This window comes from Terrapene carolina, unplaced genomic scaffold (genome assembly GCF_002925995.2).
Source record: "Terrapene carolina triunguis isolate 2854851 unplaced genomic scaffold, T_m_triunguis-2.0 Scaffold113, whole genome shotgun sequence".
NCBI classification, from domain to species: Eukaryota; Metazoa; Chordata; order Testudines; family Emydidae; genus Terrapene; species Terrapene triunguis.
This window is the reverse complement of record NW_020664464.1, coordinates 12,469,618-12,490,549: the sequence shown is the minus strand read 5'-3', so window position 1 is coordinate 12,490,549 and position 20,932 is coordinate 12,469,618. Positions and strand designations below refer to the sequence as shown.

The 20,932-nt window shown below is 42.4% G+C and overlaps 1 protein-coding gene across 2 annotated transcripts in view; it reads right to left on the bottom strand.

Annotated features, from left to right (window-relative positions):
• Window positions 1-20,932, bottom strand: part of CEMIP2 (cell migration inducing hyaluronidase 2) — a 74,899-nt gene that overhangs the window by 45,382 nt on the left and 8,585 nt on the right. The window contains exons 1-2 of one of the 2 annotated variants that reach the window (XM_024211015.3): window positions 18,987-19,084; window positions 3,532-3,874 (exon numbers count right to left, since the gene is read on the bottom strand). In XM_024211015.3, the coding sequence (XP_024066783.2) occupies window positions 3,532-3,862 (331 nt within the window). In that variant the 5' untranslated portion in view covers window positions 3,863-3,874; window positions 18,987-19,084. Of the gene's footprint in view, window positions 1-3,531; window positions 3,875-18,986; window positions 19,085-20,932 lie in introns of those variants that run through there. The other variant, XM_024211016.2, reaches the window with a different exon arrangement.

Here is a 20,932-nt window from a genome sequence, read left to right as displayed (position 1 = left end):
GGTCACTACTTTCCATGAGACAGGCCCACACCCTGTAAGAGTGGTTGACTTTAGTTGTTCTCACATGTATGACCTTGCTGTGACATGGACAGACTGGTCAACTGGCGTATGACCCATAACAACTTCACAGGAGGTAATGAAATGATAAACAGATTCCCTGGCCATTCCCCGCAGGTAGTTATCAAAGCCATGTTAAGTAGACTAGAAACTTTAATATGTTTACTTAATATTGTTAGAGAATCAAAGGGTAGATGCTAATTATACTTATCTATGTTTACCTATATCTTATTAGAAGTTTAACAATGTGATCTAATTAGCTTGTAGATGCTAAAATTCTATTCCTGTCTCAATGCTTCATTACGGAATTCTATTGATTCAGAGATCAAAAAGGGGATATTATCATTTAGATGGGACATATGGTATAATAATATTATTGTCCTAATTTCTCTTTGAAACTTGTAAATTCCACATAGTAAACTACCTCTGAATATGCTAATGGTTACCGGTGTATGCACAGGAAATGGAGATTAGCTTCAAAGCAACAGCATACATTACCTATTCTTCATCCAAGGAAGGTCCTGCTGTGATTGATGGCTGGCTGCAACTATAAAGAAAGTTTTGGGCCTGATCCTTTTTAATCTCCTATCTGCTTAAACTTTGACAGGGAAAGTCTAAGCCAGGGGTCTCAAACTCAGATGACCCCGAGGGCCGCATGAGGACTAGTGCATTGGCCCGAGGGCCGCATCACTGACACACCCCCCACCACTGCCTCTGGCCCTGCCCCCACTCCACCCCTTCCAATTAGGCCCCGCCCCACCTCTTCCCACCCCTTACCCGCCCCATTCCAATCCATTCCCTGAACTCCCCACCCCAATGCTGCCCCCAGGGGGTGCAAAAAGGGTGCAGCGGGAGCTGAGGGGCAGGAGGTGTGCAGGGTGCTCAGGGCAGGGAGTTGGTGTGTGGGGTACAAGAGGGGTGCGGCAGGGAGTCGGGGTGCAGGGTGCAGCAGGTGGCTCAGGGCAGGGAGTTGGGGTGCAGGAGGGGTGTGGGATGTGGCAGGGGGCTCAGGGCAGGGAGTTGGGGTGCAGGAGGGGTTCAGGGTGTGAGCTCCAGCCTGGTGCCTCTTACCTAGAGCGGCTCTGGGGTGGCAGCGGCACTCACTGGGGCCAGGGCAGGTTCCCTGCCTGCCTTGGCCCCCGGCTCCGGGCTGCTTCGTTCCAGGAAGCAGCTGGAACCATGTCCCTGCAGCCCCTGGGGGAGGAGGAGGGGATCAGGGTTCCCTGCTTGTGCTGCTCTTGCCGCTCCTCCAGGTACCTCCCACGAAGCTCCCATTGACCGCGGTTCCCTGTTCCCGGCCAATGGGAGCTGTGGGGGGCGGTGCCTGGAAGGAGGCAATGCCGGAGCCCTCTGCCTCCTTCCCCTTCCCCCCCCCGGCCCGAAGGGGCGTGCTGCCGGCTGCTTCAGAGAGCAGCGTGAGGCTCACAGCGTCAGGAGGCAATCCCACGGGTAGGCAGAGGGGTGGGGGGCCGCAGGGAGCTTGGTGGGCCACACACAAGAGCCCCGCGGGCCGCGTGTTTGAGACCCCTGGTCTAAGCCCACAAGACTGAGGTCTCCAGGTCTATTCTGGATTAACTCTGGAATTCTCATGGAAGATTTTGAACAAACAACACATGGGCTGCCTATTGGACTATAACCTTTTAAATTGATTCCAGAAGGACTCTTACAAATCAGCAGCCTCACCATCTCTGCTATGAAACTGACCTGAGAACTGTAAGTAAGTGTGCATTTGGGGGAGATCTGAAATATTAATTGACCTAGTAGGCAACATGGCCGGTCCCTGGGGATTGGCAGAACTTTAAGTATGGTGAATCAGGTTTTTAGTAATCTCTTGCTATATTAGACTTGGCTGTCTGGATGGGAGCCAAAGGCTAGATTGCTTAAAGGAGGCTGTAGTTTGGCTTCTTAGTAACCAGTGTGGTAATACAGAAGCGGTTTGGTTACTGGCTTGGTGAAATCTAATTACAGAATAAACCACCAGTGTGGGGGATTGTCTGCCCTATTCCTTGCAGTTAGCGCGGAATGTGGCACTCTCAGTGTGGCCCCTCCAGGCACCATGGTCACACTTGCATTTGGCTGTTTTAAAGCACATGTTGTTCAAATGAGTCCAGGTTACCACCAAGTGATCAAGGTCACACTGTACAACTGACCTGACATTTACCACCCCAATTTTGATTTTCTTCTACACCTCTACCTCGATAGAACGCTGTCCTCGGGAGCCAAAAAAAAAAAAATCTTACTGCGTTATAGGTGAAACTGCATTATATTGAACTTGCTTTGATCCACCGGAGTGTGCAGCCCCGCCCACCTGGAGCGCTGCTTTACCGTGTTATATCCAAATTCGTGTTAAATCGGGTCACGTTATATTGAGGTAGCGGTGTATATAATTGAAGAAAGATACTGAATAGCATTGGGTCAAGAACTGATCTCTGTGGAACCCCATTAGAAATACCACCACTGGATGGAGGTTACAATTACTGTTTGAAATCAGTCATCAGTTTTTAATCCATTCAATTTGTGCTACATTGATTTTGTACAGTGCTAATTTTTTTAAATCAGAATGTCCTGCTGTAAAGTCAAATGCATTCCAAAAGTCCAAATATATTACAAGTTACCTTTACCAACAAAGCTTATAATTTCATCAATTGCTTTGACAATACCCATTTTCCAAAAAAAACCAAACTGATCCTCATTAATTATGCTACCAGCCTTTAATTCCTAGGATCCCCTATTAGCCATTCCAAGATTTTGCATGAGATTAATATCAAGTTTAACTATAGGACAGTTAACCAGGCCATCCTGTTTATCCTTTTTAAAATACTGGCGTATTAGCTTTTTTCCATTCCTCTGGAACTTTAACATATTTTGGAATACTGAGAAAAACCCAACATCAATGGTTCAAAGAGCTCATTCGTCAATTCTTTTAAGACTCTTGAGTGCAGGTCATCTGGTACTGAGATTTAAAAATGTTTAATTTTATTATGTGCTGTTTAACATCCTTCCTAGTTATGGCTGGAACAGAAAATATTATTGCTGACCTATGAACTCATCATCCAGCCTCTCCCCAAATACAGAACAGAAATATTTGAACATTTCTGTCTCTTCTGCATCACTGCTGACAATTTAATCATCCCTAGCTAGTAATAGATCTATAGCACCACTAAGATTTCTTTTGTTCCCAGTTAATTAAAAGTTTCCTTCTTATTGTCCTTCGCCCTAGGGGCCATATAGTTTTCATGGATACCTTTAGCTCTTCTTATAAATTGTCTGGTTTTAGACCTGTTAACACCACTGCTATCAACTTCCCCTTTTTTACCCATGTGTTATATTATTTTTAACAAAATATATTTGTTAAATAGATAAATATCAACATCAAATATATATATTTATTTTTAACATTAATACTGATGATTGTTAAACTATATTCATAGGCAGTTTAACTTGTAATAAGAATTCATTTACACAACAACTTACCATCTGGTGCATATTTTGAAGATATTCCCAAGATAATTGCCAGTGCTATAAAAAATGAAAAGCTAGAAATGCCACAGCAAATGAGAGTATTTTTGTGTCTTTTCTTTCTGCTGGTTTCTGCTTGACAGCGCTGCTCCTCTGGCGAGAGGGCAAATGTTGCATGGGCTTCTTGTCCTGCAGATGTAAATTTGGCTGAAGTTTGGCTCTTTGGACGTGGGGGTGGACGAAGAGGAACAATTCTCCCTGGAACATAGCCAGATGATCGATGACTGCTCCCATTCTGAGGCTGAAGGAAAGCAGGGGAATTCCCCCTGGGATCAGTGGCTTGCATGTTATAAGGTCACTGAAGGGGGGAAAAAATAAATGAATGAATATATGAAAAACAATCAGATAGTTTAGGTCGTGTGTGTTACGTGACTATATGTGTCTCTCTCTGCTATCACTATACTGTACCAATATGTTATGGCAAATTCTGGCTACTACAATAACAGTTAAAAACATTAGTGCATAAATGAAATAAAACTTTAACAAAAAATTTGCTATAGGGAATCTAACTACTGACAATTTCTCAACATTTCAACACAGTAATTGCTGATCCCCACTAATTTTTTAATTAAATGTTTTTGTGTATAATTTTGTGATTAAGAAGTGACTGGTTAAACAGTAAGACAGCTATGTCAGCACAATCCCCACAATAGTTATGCAGAGAATGCCTAAATGTATTTCTACAGTATGCAGAAACTGAATCAACTCTTCATTGTTCTCCCTTCAATAAGTGAAACATGAATTCCCTTCACTTCATATTTTAATCACCAAAAAGGCCCCTTTTCATTTAACATGTACAAATCTCAGACAGTGTATTTACACCCATCTCCCCTCCCTTAGATGCAGTTATGTTAACATGTATAATCAGGACAAGCATAGATGATCTGCATGCAGTAATTTTTGCTTACAGCATGACTTTGTTATTAGGAAAGGTGTGTCTGGAATGGCTTTATAAGCAGATCACCTGCATCCTGTTCAGCAAGGTCTCATGATACTTCTCTTTGCCAAGCTGCGTGGGTTGTGACAAAGTCTGGGAGCTACATGACCTCTCCAGACCCTTGCACTTATCACCCAACATAGAGCAGAATTTTTGTTCCAGTTGCTAGCAACCCTCTCTCTGAGGGAGCTAGTGACAAAAACCCATTAAAAATATGGTTCCCAGACCCACATCATTCTTGCCACTTGTTTAGAGCTGACAAATCTTAATTTATGGTTTGCTTTAAAAGATACATAATTTGCACTACATTTCAATTTTTGTCTAATATTTATTGCAAGCAGTGTTCTGAAAGTCAGCATGTATCCCATTAAAATTTCCAGAGTGGGATATTTGAGAAGCTGAGTAAATTGAATATATGTGAAGCTTGATCTACTAAAGACTATAGGTTCTGTTAAATAACACATGCTGACGAATGATAGAAATAGGAGCCTACCAATAACGAGACAAAGACCCTTTATTCTCCTTCACTAACAAAGGAGTCCTAAAGTATATATTCTAAAATGCCAGGCACATTGATGAAGGAGAGAAATTACAATGGTAATCTTATTCTGAGAAATAGCGGGGAATTTTTTGTCTCACATGCTGCATAATCTGATACTTCACTGTTCCAGGGTGAGAAAGGCTGTTACTGAACAGGCTGGATAACCCTTTTATAGAAGACAATGCATCTCCTATACACATAATGAAAGCTAAAAGCATTGAAACACTAGCTAGAGAAGGAACAGCAGAGGGCAGAGCACAAATTGGCCCAAATCCTCTAGAGACTATCCCAATGTTCCGTGCACCTGCTCCTTGTGGCAAATGGACTTTTCAACATTCTTCCCTTTATTTTTTCATAGCTGTTTCCCAAACTCATTTACCTAATCCCCACCCCCAGATTTACTGTCCAATGTTTCATGAGCATTGGAGGAATGGCTCTCTTACCATATGTGCATTTTAAACTAAACTCAACTACTAGACTTCTAAATAAAATACTGATTCAGATTTTACTTAAGAAAAATCAACATGTAGTCTTAAAGTCAAATTACTCTGAAACCTCAGCCTTCTTTACAAAAGACAGCACCTATTGCAAACTGGATCAAACAAAGATATCCTCTAGTACAGTGGTTTTCAAACTTTTTTTCTGGCGACCCAGTTGAAGAAAATTGTTCATGCCCTCAACCCAACAGAGCTGGGGATGAGGGGTTTGGAGTGTGGGAGGGGCTCAGGGCTGGGACAGAGGGTTGGGGTGCAGGAGTGAGGGCTGCGGGATAGGGCTGGGAATGAGAGGTTCAGGGTGTGGGAGGGGGCTCTGGGCGGGGGTGCAGGAGAGGGTCAGGGCTCTGGGCTGAGGGTGCAGGCTTTGGGGTGGGGCCGGGGATGAGGGTTTTGGGGTGGCTCAGGGTTGGGGCAGGGGCATGGGCTTACCTGGGGCAGCTCCCGGTCAGCGGCGCAGCAGGCGTGCTAAGGCAGGCTTCCTGGCACCGCGGACCGTGATACGCCCCAGAAGCGGCCAGTTGCAGATCTGGCTCCTAGGTGGGGGGGGCGGGGAGGCGGGCACAGGCCTCCGCGTGCTGCCCTCGCCCCGAGCACCAGGGCGCAGCACAGTGTCAGAACAGGTAGGGACTAGCCTGCCTTAGCCAGGCAGCACCACCAACAGGACTTTTAACAGCCTGGTCGGCGATGCTGACCAGAGCCACCACGACCCAGTGCCTTACATTCTGCGAGCCAGTACTGGGTTTCGACCCACAGTTTGAAAACCACTGCTCTAGTACAATAATTCTGATCACCCAGATGTGTGACATTTTAGAGCAGACTCATAACCCAAAGACATGAACCTGGTCTGAGAATTTTTAGATGTAAGAGAAACACTTAACTCTAAGATGAAATGCCTGAATTTATAACACTCAAATCACACAAGTTTCAAATAGCGCAGGGGGGGGAACCACCAGATCCACCAGTTAATACTTTCTATTGTTTAACAGTATAAACCAAACCCAGAGGGGGTATTCAAAGTTTATTTTATCTTTGAGTTTGAGCTAATAAATATTCTCTAAATGGTCTCCTTTGTGAAATGGCACTATTTAATAAAGTTTTTCCTCTATTTTGAACAAGAAATGTAAGGCTCTTTGGCACACAGTCACAAGACAACCTACAGTAATTGTTTGAAAATAATTTATTTCAAACATTTAGGAAATGTTGCAGGAAGTCAATGCTGCAATTCAAGTATATTCCGTCATATCATAAAACTGAGTTTAATACTTGCTTGGGAACAGCATTTTGCAATTTGTAAAAGTTTCAGAATTTTCCATTCAAAGGCAAGTGATGTTGTTCTTCCAGGGACAGGTGGGAAAGAGATGCCCACAGAACCCTCCCACTCCTATCCCTCCCCCCAGAAATATCAAAATTAAATTCAAAAGACTACCATGAATGAGAAGTCTTGTACAACCAACAAGCTTACAGTGCAGCTCTGCTCATTCCTCTTTGCCATATAAGAATTATTTAAACATTGTGAATTTCCTTCTTCCTTTTGTCATTTTAAATTCTATGACAGAAAGAATGGTTTTTATTTTTTCAATTTTAATCCTTTACACCAACAATTTTATGTTACTGACTTTTTATTTTAAAAGTGAGACATCACATTTGAAATTGTTGGTTTTATTGTTCATTTATACTTTATGGATGATTTTAGACAGTAACACACCCACCCACCTACACTGCAATTAAACACCTGTGGCTGGCCCATGCCAGCTGACAAGCGCACAGGGCTCAGGCTGTGGGGCTGTTTCATTGTGATGTAGACATACCGAAATCGGGCTGCAGCCAGAGCTCTGGGACCCTCCCACCTCACAGGGTCTTAGATCCCAGGCTCCAGCCTAAGCCTGGACATCTACACCGCAATTAAACAGCCCTGCAGCCCGAGCCCTGCAAGCCTGAGTGAGCTGGCCCGGGGCCAGCCGCGGGTGTCTAATTGCAGAGTAGACGTGCCAATATATACTAAGGCCCTGTGCACAATATAGCTGTGCAAATGACTGCATTTACATGTTTTGGCTGAGGTATAGCCTAAGTCTTTCTGTACTATATAAAGTGGACATTTTCCTGCCAGCTCCTGTTCAATTCAGCTTGTCCCCCTACCATTGTTGATTCACTTTCCACATCAAGCATGTTTCACCCACAATGGGAATTCACTATTTCCCCTTCAGCAGCCCCTGCGTCACCACAATTACAATGGAAAAAAGCAGAACAAGAGGGAGATCCTTTGCAATTCAAGGCAGCAATGACAGTGGCCAGAGCAGCAAGAGCTATAAACACTGGTTTCATGGGGAGCTAGGGAGGTTTGAAAGAAACACTGGCTGGCATCTCAGCCTCCTAAACTACACAGAAGGAGGAGCTTTTTATGAGGAGTTTCATGCTCTAGCCATCTATCCTTGATGTGCAGCTCCTAAAGCAAGAGTCCTCCGATACAATTCCAATGAATTAGATTCACTGGTTATCTATTTTTACTTTGCGGTTAATCTTTAGAATTATTCCAGTACAAGTGAAAGTTATCAAATGATTTTGTGATGAATTAACATAGCTGTCACAAAGCTGTTCAGAATTCACTGCAAATCTGCCATGTAATTTAGGTGTCCTATGTTACACAGTACAGAGGACCCTACATGTAAGAATGCTCAAAGTTATACTCCTCTCCCCCACAACAGAAAGCTTTGCATATTTTTATCCAGTATATATTAAAGAGCTTTATTGAGAGCAACATTTAAGCACATGCTTAAATACCACTCAAGGGGTCAATAAGTATATGCTTAACAGGTCATTAACTTTAAATATATGCTTAAGTGCTGTTCAAAATAGGAATGTTTTCCTAAATTGGAATCTAAAGTACCAGAAATTGGTGTTACTACTCTGACAACCAGAAAAAGAAATCTACTTCTACTTCACAGGGGAAGTTTAAAAAACAAAAAAAACAAAAAAAAACAAACAAAAAAAAAACACAACAAAAAAAACCACTCTTGCAAATATGTTAGTCACTATTGCAATAACCAGAATTACAAATAGCTAACAGGATTTCTGGGCAATAAAAGTTTTACCTTCAAACATGGGTGTGCCTAAAAAGAAAAGGCCTATTTTCAGGAGTGCTGAGTATACACATCTGCTGTTGGCGTCAGTAGAAGTTGTAGATGCTCAGCACCTAGAAGCTCATGCCACACTTCTTTAGATGATTAAGTATGGATTTAGAGGACCAATTTTAGGCACCTTTCTAACATTGTACTAGCACCCTTTTAAGAAAGAATTTAAAGAATCCATTCTGGGAACATGGTCTGATGCTAGCCAAGATGAGGAGCCAAGTCCTCTTCTGGCCTTGAATGAGTGTAAACACTTACAAACCTTCAGAGTCACTACTCCAGAGCCCTCCCAGCATCCAATCCTGAGAGACTATTTAAAAAAGCAAAAACAAATTTACTTCTGAACTCCAGCATAATGTAATGCTTCTTTAACACACAATATTTTAAGGATTTCTAGTTTGCTCAGGTCATTTAAAAAAAAAAAAAAAAAAAAAGCTAATCCTGTTGCTCTTGGCTATAAAACATTACAATTCCTGTTCATGAACTTCTCACACACAGTAATCGCAAACTGAACAGAACTCAGAAAGAACAAATAAGACATCAAAGAGGGCATCTTTTTCACATAACATAATACTTGCAATGTCACTACAGCTTTCTTGGCACATAACCAGACACTTGTTTGGTATGGAGCAATGAGATTAAAAGGTAGAGATGGAAGTCCAAACTGTAAGAGAGGTGGAGGGGGATGAACAAAAGGATGCAAAATGGTTCACAATTAGCAACAAAGTCTGATATGTTAAACAGAAAGCATGGATGATTTTCTGAAAATCTGACATGTATAAGTTTACCTGCCTGGAACCTAGTTATCAGCTATCACAGGGATTTTATCCCACAAAAGAAATAACAAAACATTAGTCTTCGACAACTTCTCAAATGTATCAAGGCTCCAATTCAGCAAATCACTTAAGACTGTTTAATAAGAACCTATACTTACTTATCCACATTTATAAAAGCAAGAAAAAGAAACCACTCATGCTGCAGGTGCATAAAGAGACACAAATAGTAGGGAATGCAGAATAAAAAAAATAGTTTTAATAAATGAGAGGAACCCTGATGGGCTTCATAATGTGTAAAGTTACTATGAATAGTTGATGTCACACAGTTTACTGAACACAATTTAAGATGGTTTATTTTCCCCCAGATGATGGTATTAGAAAGTCAGATTATAATCAGTAAGCTGTAGAGAGTCTCAGACAAGACAGAACATACTTTTTAATAGGTGAGCCAGGAGAAAAATAAACCTGGGTTTCTGCATCATGTAAACCCAGACCTTTTGAAGGCTCAAAAATCTCAGACTTTTTGCAGTGTCTCAGTGAACGGATGAGACGATGGCATTCAGAGGAGGGATCACGTTTATTAGTCCTGGTCTACATTTCACACAGCTCAACTTAAGTTTTAAGTGTAGACATGACCTTAGGAAACTTCTGGGAAAGGAGGAGCCTATACAGGAGGGATGGACTCCACCTAAACCAAAACAGAACCAGATTGCTGGCATGCAAAATTAAAAACGTCCTAGAAGAGTTTTTAAACCAAGGGCTGGGGGAAAGCTGACAGGTGTGGAGACACATCACTTAGGTATGATTTATTAAATGAGATACTCTATATCCTAGCAAAGAGGAGAGGATAGAAAATGATAAAATGCAGGTAGGAACAGAAAAGAAACAGCCATCAAAAAAGAGTCCCATTCAATTACATCACATGAAGGCATAAAAATAAATATTAACAAATTTTATAAGTGCTTATATACAAACACTAGACATCTAAATACTAAGATGGGTGAACATGAGTGTCTCATATTAAAAGAGGATATGGATATAACAGATGTCACAGAAACTTGATGGAATGATAAAAATCCATGGGACACAGTGATAGTAGTACATACCTAAATTTAAGCAAGTAAATAGTCCCATTGAAGTCAACAGGATCATTTATGTGCTTAAAGTTAAATATGTATTCAGGCGTTTTGCTGGATCACAGCCCTAGAAATCCCCCGGTGGAAGATACTACAGAAGTGAAAAGTAGTATAGAATAATGATCTTCTCTGAACAGCTAATCAAAAATGAGGCTCATGAGAAATTGTATTTATGAATGGCTGAAGTCTTCAAAAGAACAAAACTCCAAGAGTGCAGGTATCCAAGGTAGCCAGACAACTCAGGACCTACTAACTGTTTCAAAAATGTGTTTCAAAAGTAGTGATGACACTCTTTAAGAAGAGAAGACATGGTTCTGGCACTTTTTGGGTGACTATAATGCATTCAAAGTGAGAGAGATCAGACCACTTATCTTGTGTATATGGCTTGCATAAAAGTTTGAGTTATAAGGCTCTCTCATATGTATAATATGCAAGAGAGAACAGTAAAATACTGTGGATGGATCCAGCACAGTGTGAAACTCATTCAGAAGAAAGGACCAGAGCCCATGTTCAATTATGGTCCAGGGGCTGGGATATAAAAAAGGATGTCATACTCCCCTCAAACCATGACAGAGCTCCACCTGATGTTGGAGGTTTACAAAAAGATCAATGGGAAAATACAGCTTTTATGTATTAACCAAACTTTTATTATTTATTCAGTATCATTCAGCAATAGAACCCACTTCTGTTTTATTTCTTCCTTCTCCATCTCTCCCCGTTCTCCGTGTCTCCTGTTTTCCTCTCTGTCTTTTCAGGCAGCCATTCCCAACCCACACCTCTCAAGGGCTTCACTCCCACTCCCTTTCCCATTCTATCTGCTAATATAGTCAGTAATTAAACAGTTAATATTGGTGTTTAAGTGTCATCACTGGGCTTTAGAGTTGTCACTCAGGTGAGATTAATAAAAACAAGGGAGTTTAACTGAATCAATGATTCAGGCTGTCTGCAGACTCGGACAGGTGTCACTGCAGCATTTACACTTTGTTTGCTTTGGCAGGTTCTCTCTGAAGTCATGAGGACTAGAATTTTTAAATGCTTAGGTCCCAAATAATCTGAAGCGGTCACGTAAATACATAATATGCAGTGCCCTGCAAATTATGTACAATGGAGTCACTAAAAATGGGGATATAATCTTTTTTCTTCTATCTTCTATCTTTTTATAACATATTCTCTAGGAGTAAGAGAGACAAGAAAAGTGTTCTGTAAAAAAATAATCACAGGGAAAGAAAAGGAAAGCATTCAGTAGATGATAGCTGAAATAAACACTTTAAAAAACAAAAGTTTTAAATCTACTGTTAAGTTTTCATTCTGGTAAGATGGCAGCTGAAAGTAATAACATAATATTTTGCATTATCTTGGCACATTCAATTTGAGGAACTCAAAGCACATGCACACATTAGTCAAGTAAGTCTCACAATATCCTGTGAGGCATGGTATCTGTTTTTTTTCCATTTGACAGTACTACACTTTTTTTCTAGTTTATCATGTGTGTCAAAGTTAGAAGGAACTGCTAGTCTGCCCCCTTTGTCAGCTTGCCTTGCAATAGTGACCAGAAAAGTTTATTTAAATTCCAAAGTAAGTTATCTTGAACATCCTCCTAAGATTGCTGCATTCATAACGTTTTCTTTAAGCTATACAACTACCTTTTGCATTTCCCTTCCAAATATTACTGTTAGCAAGAAGATATTTAAATGAATCCTTGTCTATAACAGATAGATTATTAAATCATCCTAGCTTCCTTGCTGAAGAGACTCTTTCCAAAGCAATCTGCTTTTTTTTTTTTTAAATAGAGTTAAATTGGTTAGTATTATGTACTACTTCCTCATGTTACATTTGGGAGGAATTATTGGTAACAGCATTTTGCTTATCCCAGATACTGTATGGAATTAGTAAGTGTGGTGCTCCGTTGAGATACGGAGAAACAACTTCCAGATTAAGAAATAGGAGTTGTAGGTAAGGAGTTTGCTGCAATTTAAGCCCATTGCTTCTTGTCCTATCCTCAGAGGTTAAAAAGAACGATTTTTCTCCCTCCTCCTTTTACATACTTGAAAACTGTTATGTCCCCCCCTCAGTCTTTTCTTTTCCAGACTAAACAACCCCAATTTTTTTCAATCTTCCCTCACAGGCCATGTTTTCTAGACCTTTAATCATTTCTGTTGCTCTTCTCTGGACTCTCTCCAATTTGTCCACATCCTTCCTGAAATGTGGCACCCAGAACTGGACACAATACTCCAGTTGAAGCCTAATCAGTGCAGAGTAGAGCAGAAGAATTACTTCTCATGTCTTGCTTACAACACTCCTCCTAATATATCCCAGAATGACGTTCACTTTTTTTGCAACAGCGTTACACTGTTGACTCATGTTTAGCTTGTGGTCCGCTATGATCCCTTTTCTCAGTACTCCTTCCTAGGCAATCAGACCCAGAACTGAAATATAGATTGTATTAATAGTATGCATTATTTGCACCATATATTAGCATGAATTAAGTACTAACAACATTAAGCTCAAATATTATAACAGTGATATGGCCTAAAAAGGCCTATACCATAACCCTGTTCACTTATGCTAGGTATTTGGCACAAGCAAATAGGAAACCTGTCAAAATGAAGATACATTCATTCTGTGTCTTAGTACAAGCTTCACGGATCAGTACCTGGACTGCTAGTATCTAAAACAAAGATAAGGAAGGAACAGAACAACAAGTTAGGGAACTGGAACAAACTGCTGGGCTGGATTTTAGTGATGTGTGAAGACATGTGTAACTTGTAAAATCATAAATAATACCAGCTGAAACTTGTAACTCGGGGAGCACACATTCTGCGTAAGGTGTATGTAACATCGCTGCACGGGACTACTGTTCAGAGACAGGTATCATATAGAACCTTTTTCCTGTACCATATTAATAAACCTAACCTGACTGGTTTTTTGGTCTAAAGTATATTTCATAATGAAATAATGAACCAAAGTCTGGTCAAGCAAATGACTATACAATTTATCAACACCCTGAAGGCCATTTCTCCATGGGGTTCTCCAATGATAGACCTGTTGTTCAGCAACATTGCAAACAAGTGCCCCCTGTTCTGTTCCAAAGAAGGAAGAAGTCCTAGCTATCAGACACTTTTCTCCTCTCCTGGTCAAAAGGCCTATTAGCCACCTTCCCTCTGGTTCCTGTGATCCTCAGAGTCACCACAGAGATCACACATTATGTAGCCAGAGTTTTCCTCATAATTCTCTCTTGGGCAAGACAATTATGGTTCACAGAGCTGCTACACCTAGTGCAAGACCTCCACATCCAGGATATTCAAGAGTGGGACTTTGTTCAGAATCAAGGTCAGATTTTTCACCCCCTCCCAAAGTCCCTGCACTTCACAGCATACTTCAGCTGGCTGAGCCACACAAACAGGATTTGTTCTGCAATGGTACAAGACATCTCAGCTAAAACAGAAAACCATTCAGCAGAGTCCTTTACAAGAAGAAGTGGAAACAATTCTGCATATAGCCCTCCCAGGAAGGTGCGACTCTTTCAAAAAGATCCTGTTTGTAAATTCCTATGTTTTCCAACTAAAAACAAACAAGACTCAACACCACTTCAATCAGAGTCCACTTAGCTGCAGACTTCACCGGCCACACTCCAATCCAGTCTTCCATCACCTCATAGTGACGAAGTGCTTTAAAGCCCTGAGCCATGCCTTTCCACCAACCAGAGAACTACCTCCACCCTGGCACCAAACTATTGTCTTAACCATTCTTATAAAACCCCGATTTGAGCTATGAATGACTATTCACTTTACCATCTCTCCATAAAGATTCCTTTAATAGTGGCCATCACTTCAGCTAGGAGGGTTAACAAGATTCAAACCTTAAGGTAGAGCCACAGTATACAGGATTCCATAGGGATAAAAAGATGTTGACGTCTCACCCCAAATTCTTATCTAAAGAGCTTTCCAAATTTCACATGAATCAGTCAGTCACTCATTTCTTTGCTAAACCCCATTCAAACCATTGGGAAGCTAGATTATACACATTAAATGTAAAGAGAGCCCTTGTTTACTATCTCTCTTATTTGTAGCACAGAGGGACAATTCTAGGGGTCAATGTGTTTTGAGAGATTGTACATAAGAATGGCCATACTGGGTCAGACCAATTGTACAAGTGAATTAGGCAGCAGACCCATACTTATTACAAAACACTAGGGCCTTTCCTCTCTCACAGGTATCAGGGTTCATTCTACTAAATCTAAAGCGGCTTACATGTTACCCCAGATTTGAAGGGTGCATGTACCCCAGATTTTGATCAAGTCAATTGCAACCATATTATGTGCATTCAGCCACCATGAATTAATAAAAATAGACCACCACCTACTTAAATGTTAATTTGAACGAGCAGAGTTTCTGGAGGCAAGGTCAAATACATTTGCAGGCTTACAGTCTCTGCTAATCAGAATGGGAGGAGGGGAGAGAAAAAAAAAAAATCAACAATTGAGACGAAAGCAAATAAGTGGACGAGAACCTTGGAGTTTGGGTGCCTTTGATGTAAAAGTTTATTATGACTAAGATTGTTAGGAATGTTTGTTGATAAATAATTTATTGACTTTAGGAGATGTGATGACCTAGTAGGGGTCATTATGATCTATGTGTTTTGTAAAACTTAGCTATAGAAGGATTACATAATAGAGTGTACTTTGGAGCAGTCACCTGAAGTTATCCTGAGAGGGTTTTTTCCCTGACACCTTACTCCCGGCAGGGAAGCAACCAGCCATTGCTCAACTGCTGCAATTTACTCAATACCGTCCGATTTTAGGTAAATATTTGGGATGTTCTAAACCTATTGTTTTGTGTCTATGTGTGCTTAAATCTAATAAATTGTAGTTTTAGATAAGAGCACGCTTACTTGTATTAATCTTTCATCAGCTGGAGCTCTGTGTTCCCACTGATTTATTCCTGACACTGCCTGGAGTGAAACAGTTAAGTTACCACTGCTGTGGGTTCTGAAAACTCTGGGTAACATATGCTGCTTACCTTAGGACTGTTTCTCTTCAAGAGATTCGCTGAGTGGCTACTTGTAGCTTTATCCACATATCAAAATATTACTCGTGGGACCTGGCATCCAGACCAGACACCAACTTCACAAGAATGTTTCTGCATTTTATTTAGCCAGAACTCTTAAGTCTTTCCTCCTATTTGGTCTGGGAATTGGTTACTAGTCACCATGAATGGGATCCAGACACACAAAAATTGAAGAAAAACAAGGCCCTTACCTTACAGCAGTGTTTCTCAACCTGGCGACCCCCTTTAGACTAAAAAAAAAAAAAAATTTGTGACCTTCCCCTACTAAGACTTGAAAAAATTGCAAACCCCTACCTTAAATATCAGTAAGTAAATTATGACTAATACTCAGGGCCAGTGTTGGGGAATGGCAACTGCCCAGGGCCCCATGACACAGGAGGCCTCACAAAGCTAAATTATATGCTTCAGTCCCAGGCAATGGGGCTTGGGCTTCAGCTGCGGGCAGCGAGGGGCTGAAGCATGTAACTTAGCTTCCCGGGGTCCCCTGTGGCGTGTGGCCCCTGGCAGTTGCCCTGCTTGCCACCCCATAACGCTGGCCCTACACTTGCGACCGCCTCCAAAACCTGTTCCACAATGCCCTGGGGGTCATGACCCCACCCCCCATTTGAGAAACACTGCTAACCTGTAGTTCTTTGAGATGCATGCCAATCCGATGACCCACCCTCTTTCCCCACTACTTCAGAGTCCTCCTATACAAATAGGATTCTGGATTAGCAAGCAAACAGACTGGTAATTGGAGGTGCACTCCTCCTGTAGTCTCTCTGGTAAGAGGGCATGAAGACATTCAGAGCACACGTGCTCCCAACACTGCTGGCCAAAAGATTTCAGACTTGTAGATTTCCACAAGTAGGACCTCCAAGGACAAAGCATTTCAAAGAACTAGATACTGCAAAATAAGGACCTTGTTTTTTCCTTGTTGCAGTACAGTCCTAATTCTAATGAGCGACAGGTCATCCTACACCAGTAAATTCAGATGTGTCAGTGCAAGTCTATTTATACCATGCACCAAAGTAACTTTCTTGACTGAAGCTTCTTCAAAAGGAAGGCTATCATTGTCTAGCAGATCAAAGATCTACTCTTTCCTCAGCGTAGCATTATAAGCAGGACCGGCTCTAGGCACCAGCAAAGCAAGCACGTGCTTGGGGCAGCATTCTGGCCATTCTTTTTTTTTGTTTTGTTGCTTGGGCGGCATTCCGGCAAACCTAGAGCCGGCCCTGATTATAAGGGTTTTTGGTTTTGTTGTTGTTTTAGTTTATGTTACTTACCAGCCTTCTATTACCTTTTTCCCTTTAGGTGCACATAAAACTGTCTCAGCTTTAAAGTGAGGGTAATATTGCAGGGTAATATCCTCACACACACCAAGACAATCTTCAAGGTATTTAAATATGAAAAATATTGTGTAGCCAGTTTTTCAGAGACCCTAAAACATATTATTTAATTCCAAGGATTTAGCTGTACAACTCCCATTATACTTTCATGGACATCCCTGTGCTCATAAATTATCCCTTGGGGAAAACATTTTAAACTTGATCATATAATATACTCTAAACTCAACAAAAGTTAATTAAGATGACGTAAAAGCTGCAGGTACAGTGATTTCATGCATATTACCTTTCAAGAAAGTTACAGTTAAGAACTTTAATATTAGAAACACAGGAAAGACAGAATTAAGGATACACCTAAAAAAGGCACCCAATCTGTGGATGTATTGAAAATATGCACCACATAACTATTACAATTTGTTTTTTTACATACATGTCTCAAATGCTAAGTGTGATGCTTTGTCACCACACTAACCTTTGTTCTTTTCATGCCAGTGCTCTGAAAGCACAATCTACACATGAGAGTTCTATGTATGAAGACATGCTAGCTCTTTCTAGCAACATTTGGATAATTTACTTGTTAAGGTTAGATTGTTTTTACAATGTGAGACTGCTACAGCATCAATTACCTGCTGAGAGGTGAGAGCACCCTGTCAAATGTGTTGTGGATTATTAAAGAGGTTCTAACGCATTCAATGGTTTTGTTAGAACAAAAATGCACTTAAAATAAGAAAGTTACAATAAATCATTATCGATCTGGTTTAAACAAACAAAACAAAAACAAAAAAACCCTGTGGAATTCAAAAAGTTAAGGCAGCTAATTCATCCTGAACTCACTGCATTTGTGTACTGCTGCACGTGTTGAGGTCAGTGCTAACCCTATGCTGGGAATTTATACATGCAATAACCATCAGTGGAAGAATTTACTTGAGAGTATGAAAGATTACACTCTGTTCAGGGACTTCATCAATACCTAGGCCACAGTGAACATTACATCTAACTAGAATTTAAAGTTGTCAATTTCCTAGCTCTCTCCCTATCCCCCAAATTTAAGTCAGGCCCTTATTTTTAATATAAGCTTTTTCAAAAGCATATTTAAATAGCTAACATGTTACATCAAATGATAACATTTTTATTTCCTTTCAGGGAAGTCTACAATACCAGTTGCTATTACTACTCTAACTCTGACACACAACAGCATCAAACTCAAAACAGTATTTAAGTGCATGTGAATTTTAGAGACTTCCCAATTTAGTTTAAAACACAAGACATTAACTTTCCATTTCCTTATTAAAACTGGAATAAAGAAAAGCTAGGGTTTGGTTTAGTTTAGCAAAGATAAGCATGACCAGCCAAGAGGTAAAACTTGGGGATACAAGTGTAACTTTCTTCCTAAGCCAAGCAAAAAAAGAAAAAAAGGGGGAAAAAAAGTTGCTTACAAGTAGATTTGTCAATAACTCAACCTAATAAAAAAAATGTGTCAAGATAATTTGTCACCTTTTAAGTAACAGTTTCTTATCTTAAAACAATCTTCTTACGCAGTCCAGAAAAGGGTGCGGAAGGTTGTTTTAGTTCCGCTCCTAACTTAGGCTGTTTCATACAAACTTCTGGGACCAACAGGGCTACAATCCTACAACACAATTTTGTGCTGCAGATGAAACTCTGATTTGTTCATTTAAACTGTATCTGAGTTTGAAAAAAAATCAGGGGGAAAGAAAATAGGGACCCGAGGGTAGGGAGCAAAGGGAAAGGAAGCAGGGAGCGAACAGTGTGGGGTACACAGGCTCAGCGGTAGCTAAGCAACGGGGGGTGCTGGGGAAGAGGGCAGCAGGGCTGGGGTAAGGAACCCTGGGCACAAGAGGGAAGCCCAGAGGGGGTGAAGTGTCCAGCGCTTGGGGGCACAGGAGGAAGCCAGCAGGGCGAGCTGCCGGAGTTGGGGGGCGGAAGTCAGCAGGCGGAGAGCTGCCCAGAGCTTGGGGGCGCTCGGGCGGCGGCGGGGCTGGCACTCACCTCGGCGGCGTGCGGCGGGCTGAGGACGCTACCGGTCAGGGCGGCATGGTGTCCCGACTCCCCGCCCCGGCTGCTGCTTTTACGCAACTGGCAAGGGCTCCTGCCTTGGGGCCTGGAGGGGAAACAGCCCGCCCCGCCCCAGTCCCCGAAATGACGCGGCTCCGCCCGGCCGCCCCTTCCCCGCCCAGCCCGGCTGCACCCCCGCTTCCCCGGCGCCGAGGGGCTGGGCTGGAGGAGGAGCACCGGGGCCCGGCACGGAGAGGAAGGCCGGAGGCGCCGTGGGGGACAAGCCCAGCCCCGTGAGTCCGGAGCTGGGCCCCCGCATGGGGTGTTCGCCCTGCGGGCCCGGGGCCTGGCCGGCGGCAGCGTGTCACACCCGTACCACGCGAGCAGCGCAGCGGGACCCCTCCTCGCACAGCCCCGGGGGGAGCCGCTGCGTCCAGCCCCCCTGCAGCGCTGGTGTCTCCCCGCGGCCTCTCCCGTGTGTGCGCCCCCTTGGACTGCCCCAGCCTGCCCGCTCCGGGCGCTTGCCCCAGTGATTCCTCTCCCTTTCCAGCATCTTCCTCTGTTCTTACCCCCACACACTCCCGTGAGCCACTTCTGCCTCCATACCCCATATTACCCTGCCCCCTCTTCCTAGTTCTCTACATCCCATCCATGCTCTCCCAGGTCTTCTCCCCTCCAGACCTCTTGTATTACCCTCTATCTCAACCCCGTTCCCCGGACCTCTTCAGCCTCCCTGCTGCTTCCCCCTTTTCAGCGTTTCCTGCTGAGCTCGCCACGCCACCAATCCGCCCCTTTCTGCCCGTAGGGCATCTTGCTGTCTGTCGCACTGCAGCAGTTGCGAGCGCATGTGAAGTTTTCAATAACGCTTCCTTGGGGGGCTGGGGTGGATGGTGTTCTGGAGCTTGCAGCAGGAGGTTCTCTCATTCACTGGCTGGGATTGGAAAATGGTCTTGTGACCAATTAAAACCGGAGCTGTGTCCCCACAGAGCCCGTCCGTCCACCCCAGCATGCAGGTAGCATAGGTGCAAATTCTGCACCTATTCCCATCGCCTCCCTCCCTTCAGTGCTCATCCTGCTTTCCCTCTTACCATCTGAGCAGGGACTTGTCCTTCCCCGTGGAGATGTGGGCAGCATATAGCTCATTTTGTGGATTACCAGAATTCAAATAATAATCACTTTGTGTTATGTTGTGGGGGAAGTTAGGGAACATTCTGCAACACACACACATGGCTGACAGTAAGGGAGAGGAATCGGAGAGAAGTACGACCTGGCACTGCTTGTCATGCTATAGAGAGCCACACTCCTTCTCAAACAGGAGACTATTAAAGAAAACTATGAACTAAAGACAGAGAGTTCCACACAGCTTGAGTTCTAACTAACTCTTTGTTTACCAGGACCAACACCATGTCTGAAATGCTGTACAGCAGAGGAGACATCTAGTGGCTGGGTAGCATACTGCAAGTAAACAGTACACCTTAAAGCAACAGGTAACTCCAATTACTTACACTTGAGCCACTCCACTCTGATTTAGCCTCACTCAAGTGAGAGCTGCAAAACTGCACTCAAGCTACACAGAGTGATTTGATTAGCAGCACAAAGTGATTGGACTAGCATCTGATAAATTATGCTAACTGCAGCTCTAGTCTGTAGCTGCATACCTATGATATTACTAGATCTTGTATCTGCGGCTCTCAACAAGCTTCAACTCATACCCCCATGGGCCAGCTAGCTAGAGTTTAATATACCACTTAACCCACTTAATATACCACTTAACTCACCCAAAAGATTTTTGTGCATGAATGGGAATCAGGTTAGAGCTAACACTCAATTTATACCTTGAGCTAACACTAGTGAAGACAAGCTGTTAGATATGTAAATAAGGCAGCATTTTCCCCTTCCTTCTTCACTCTAGTTAATTATACTAGTTTAATTATTCCAAA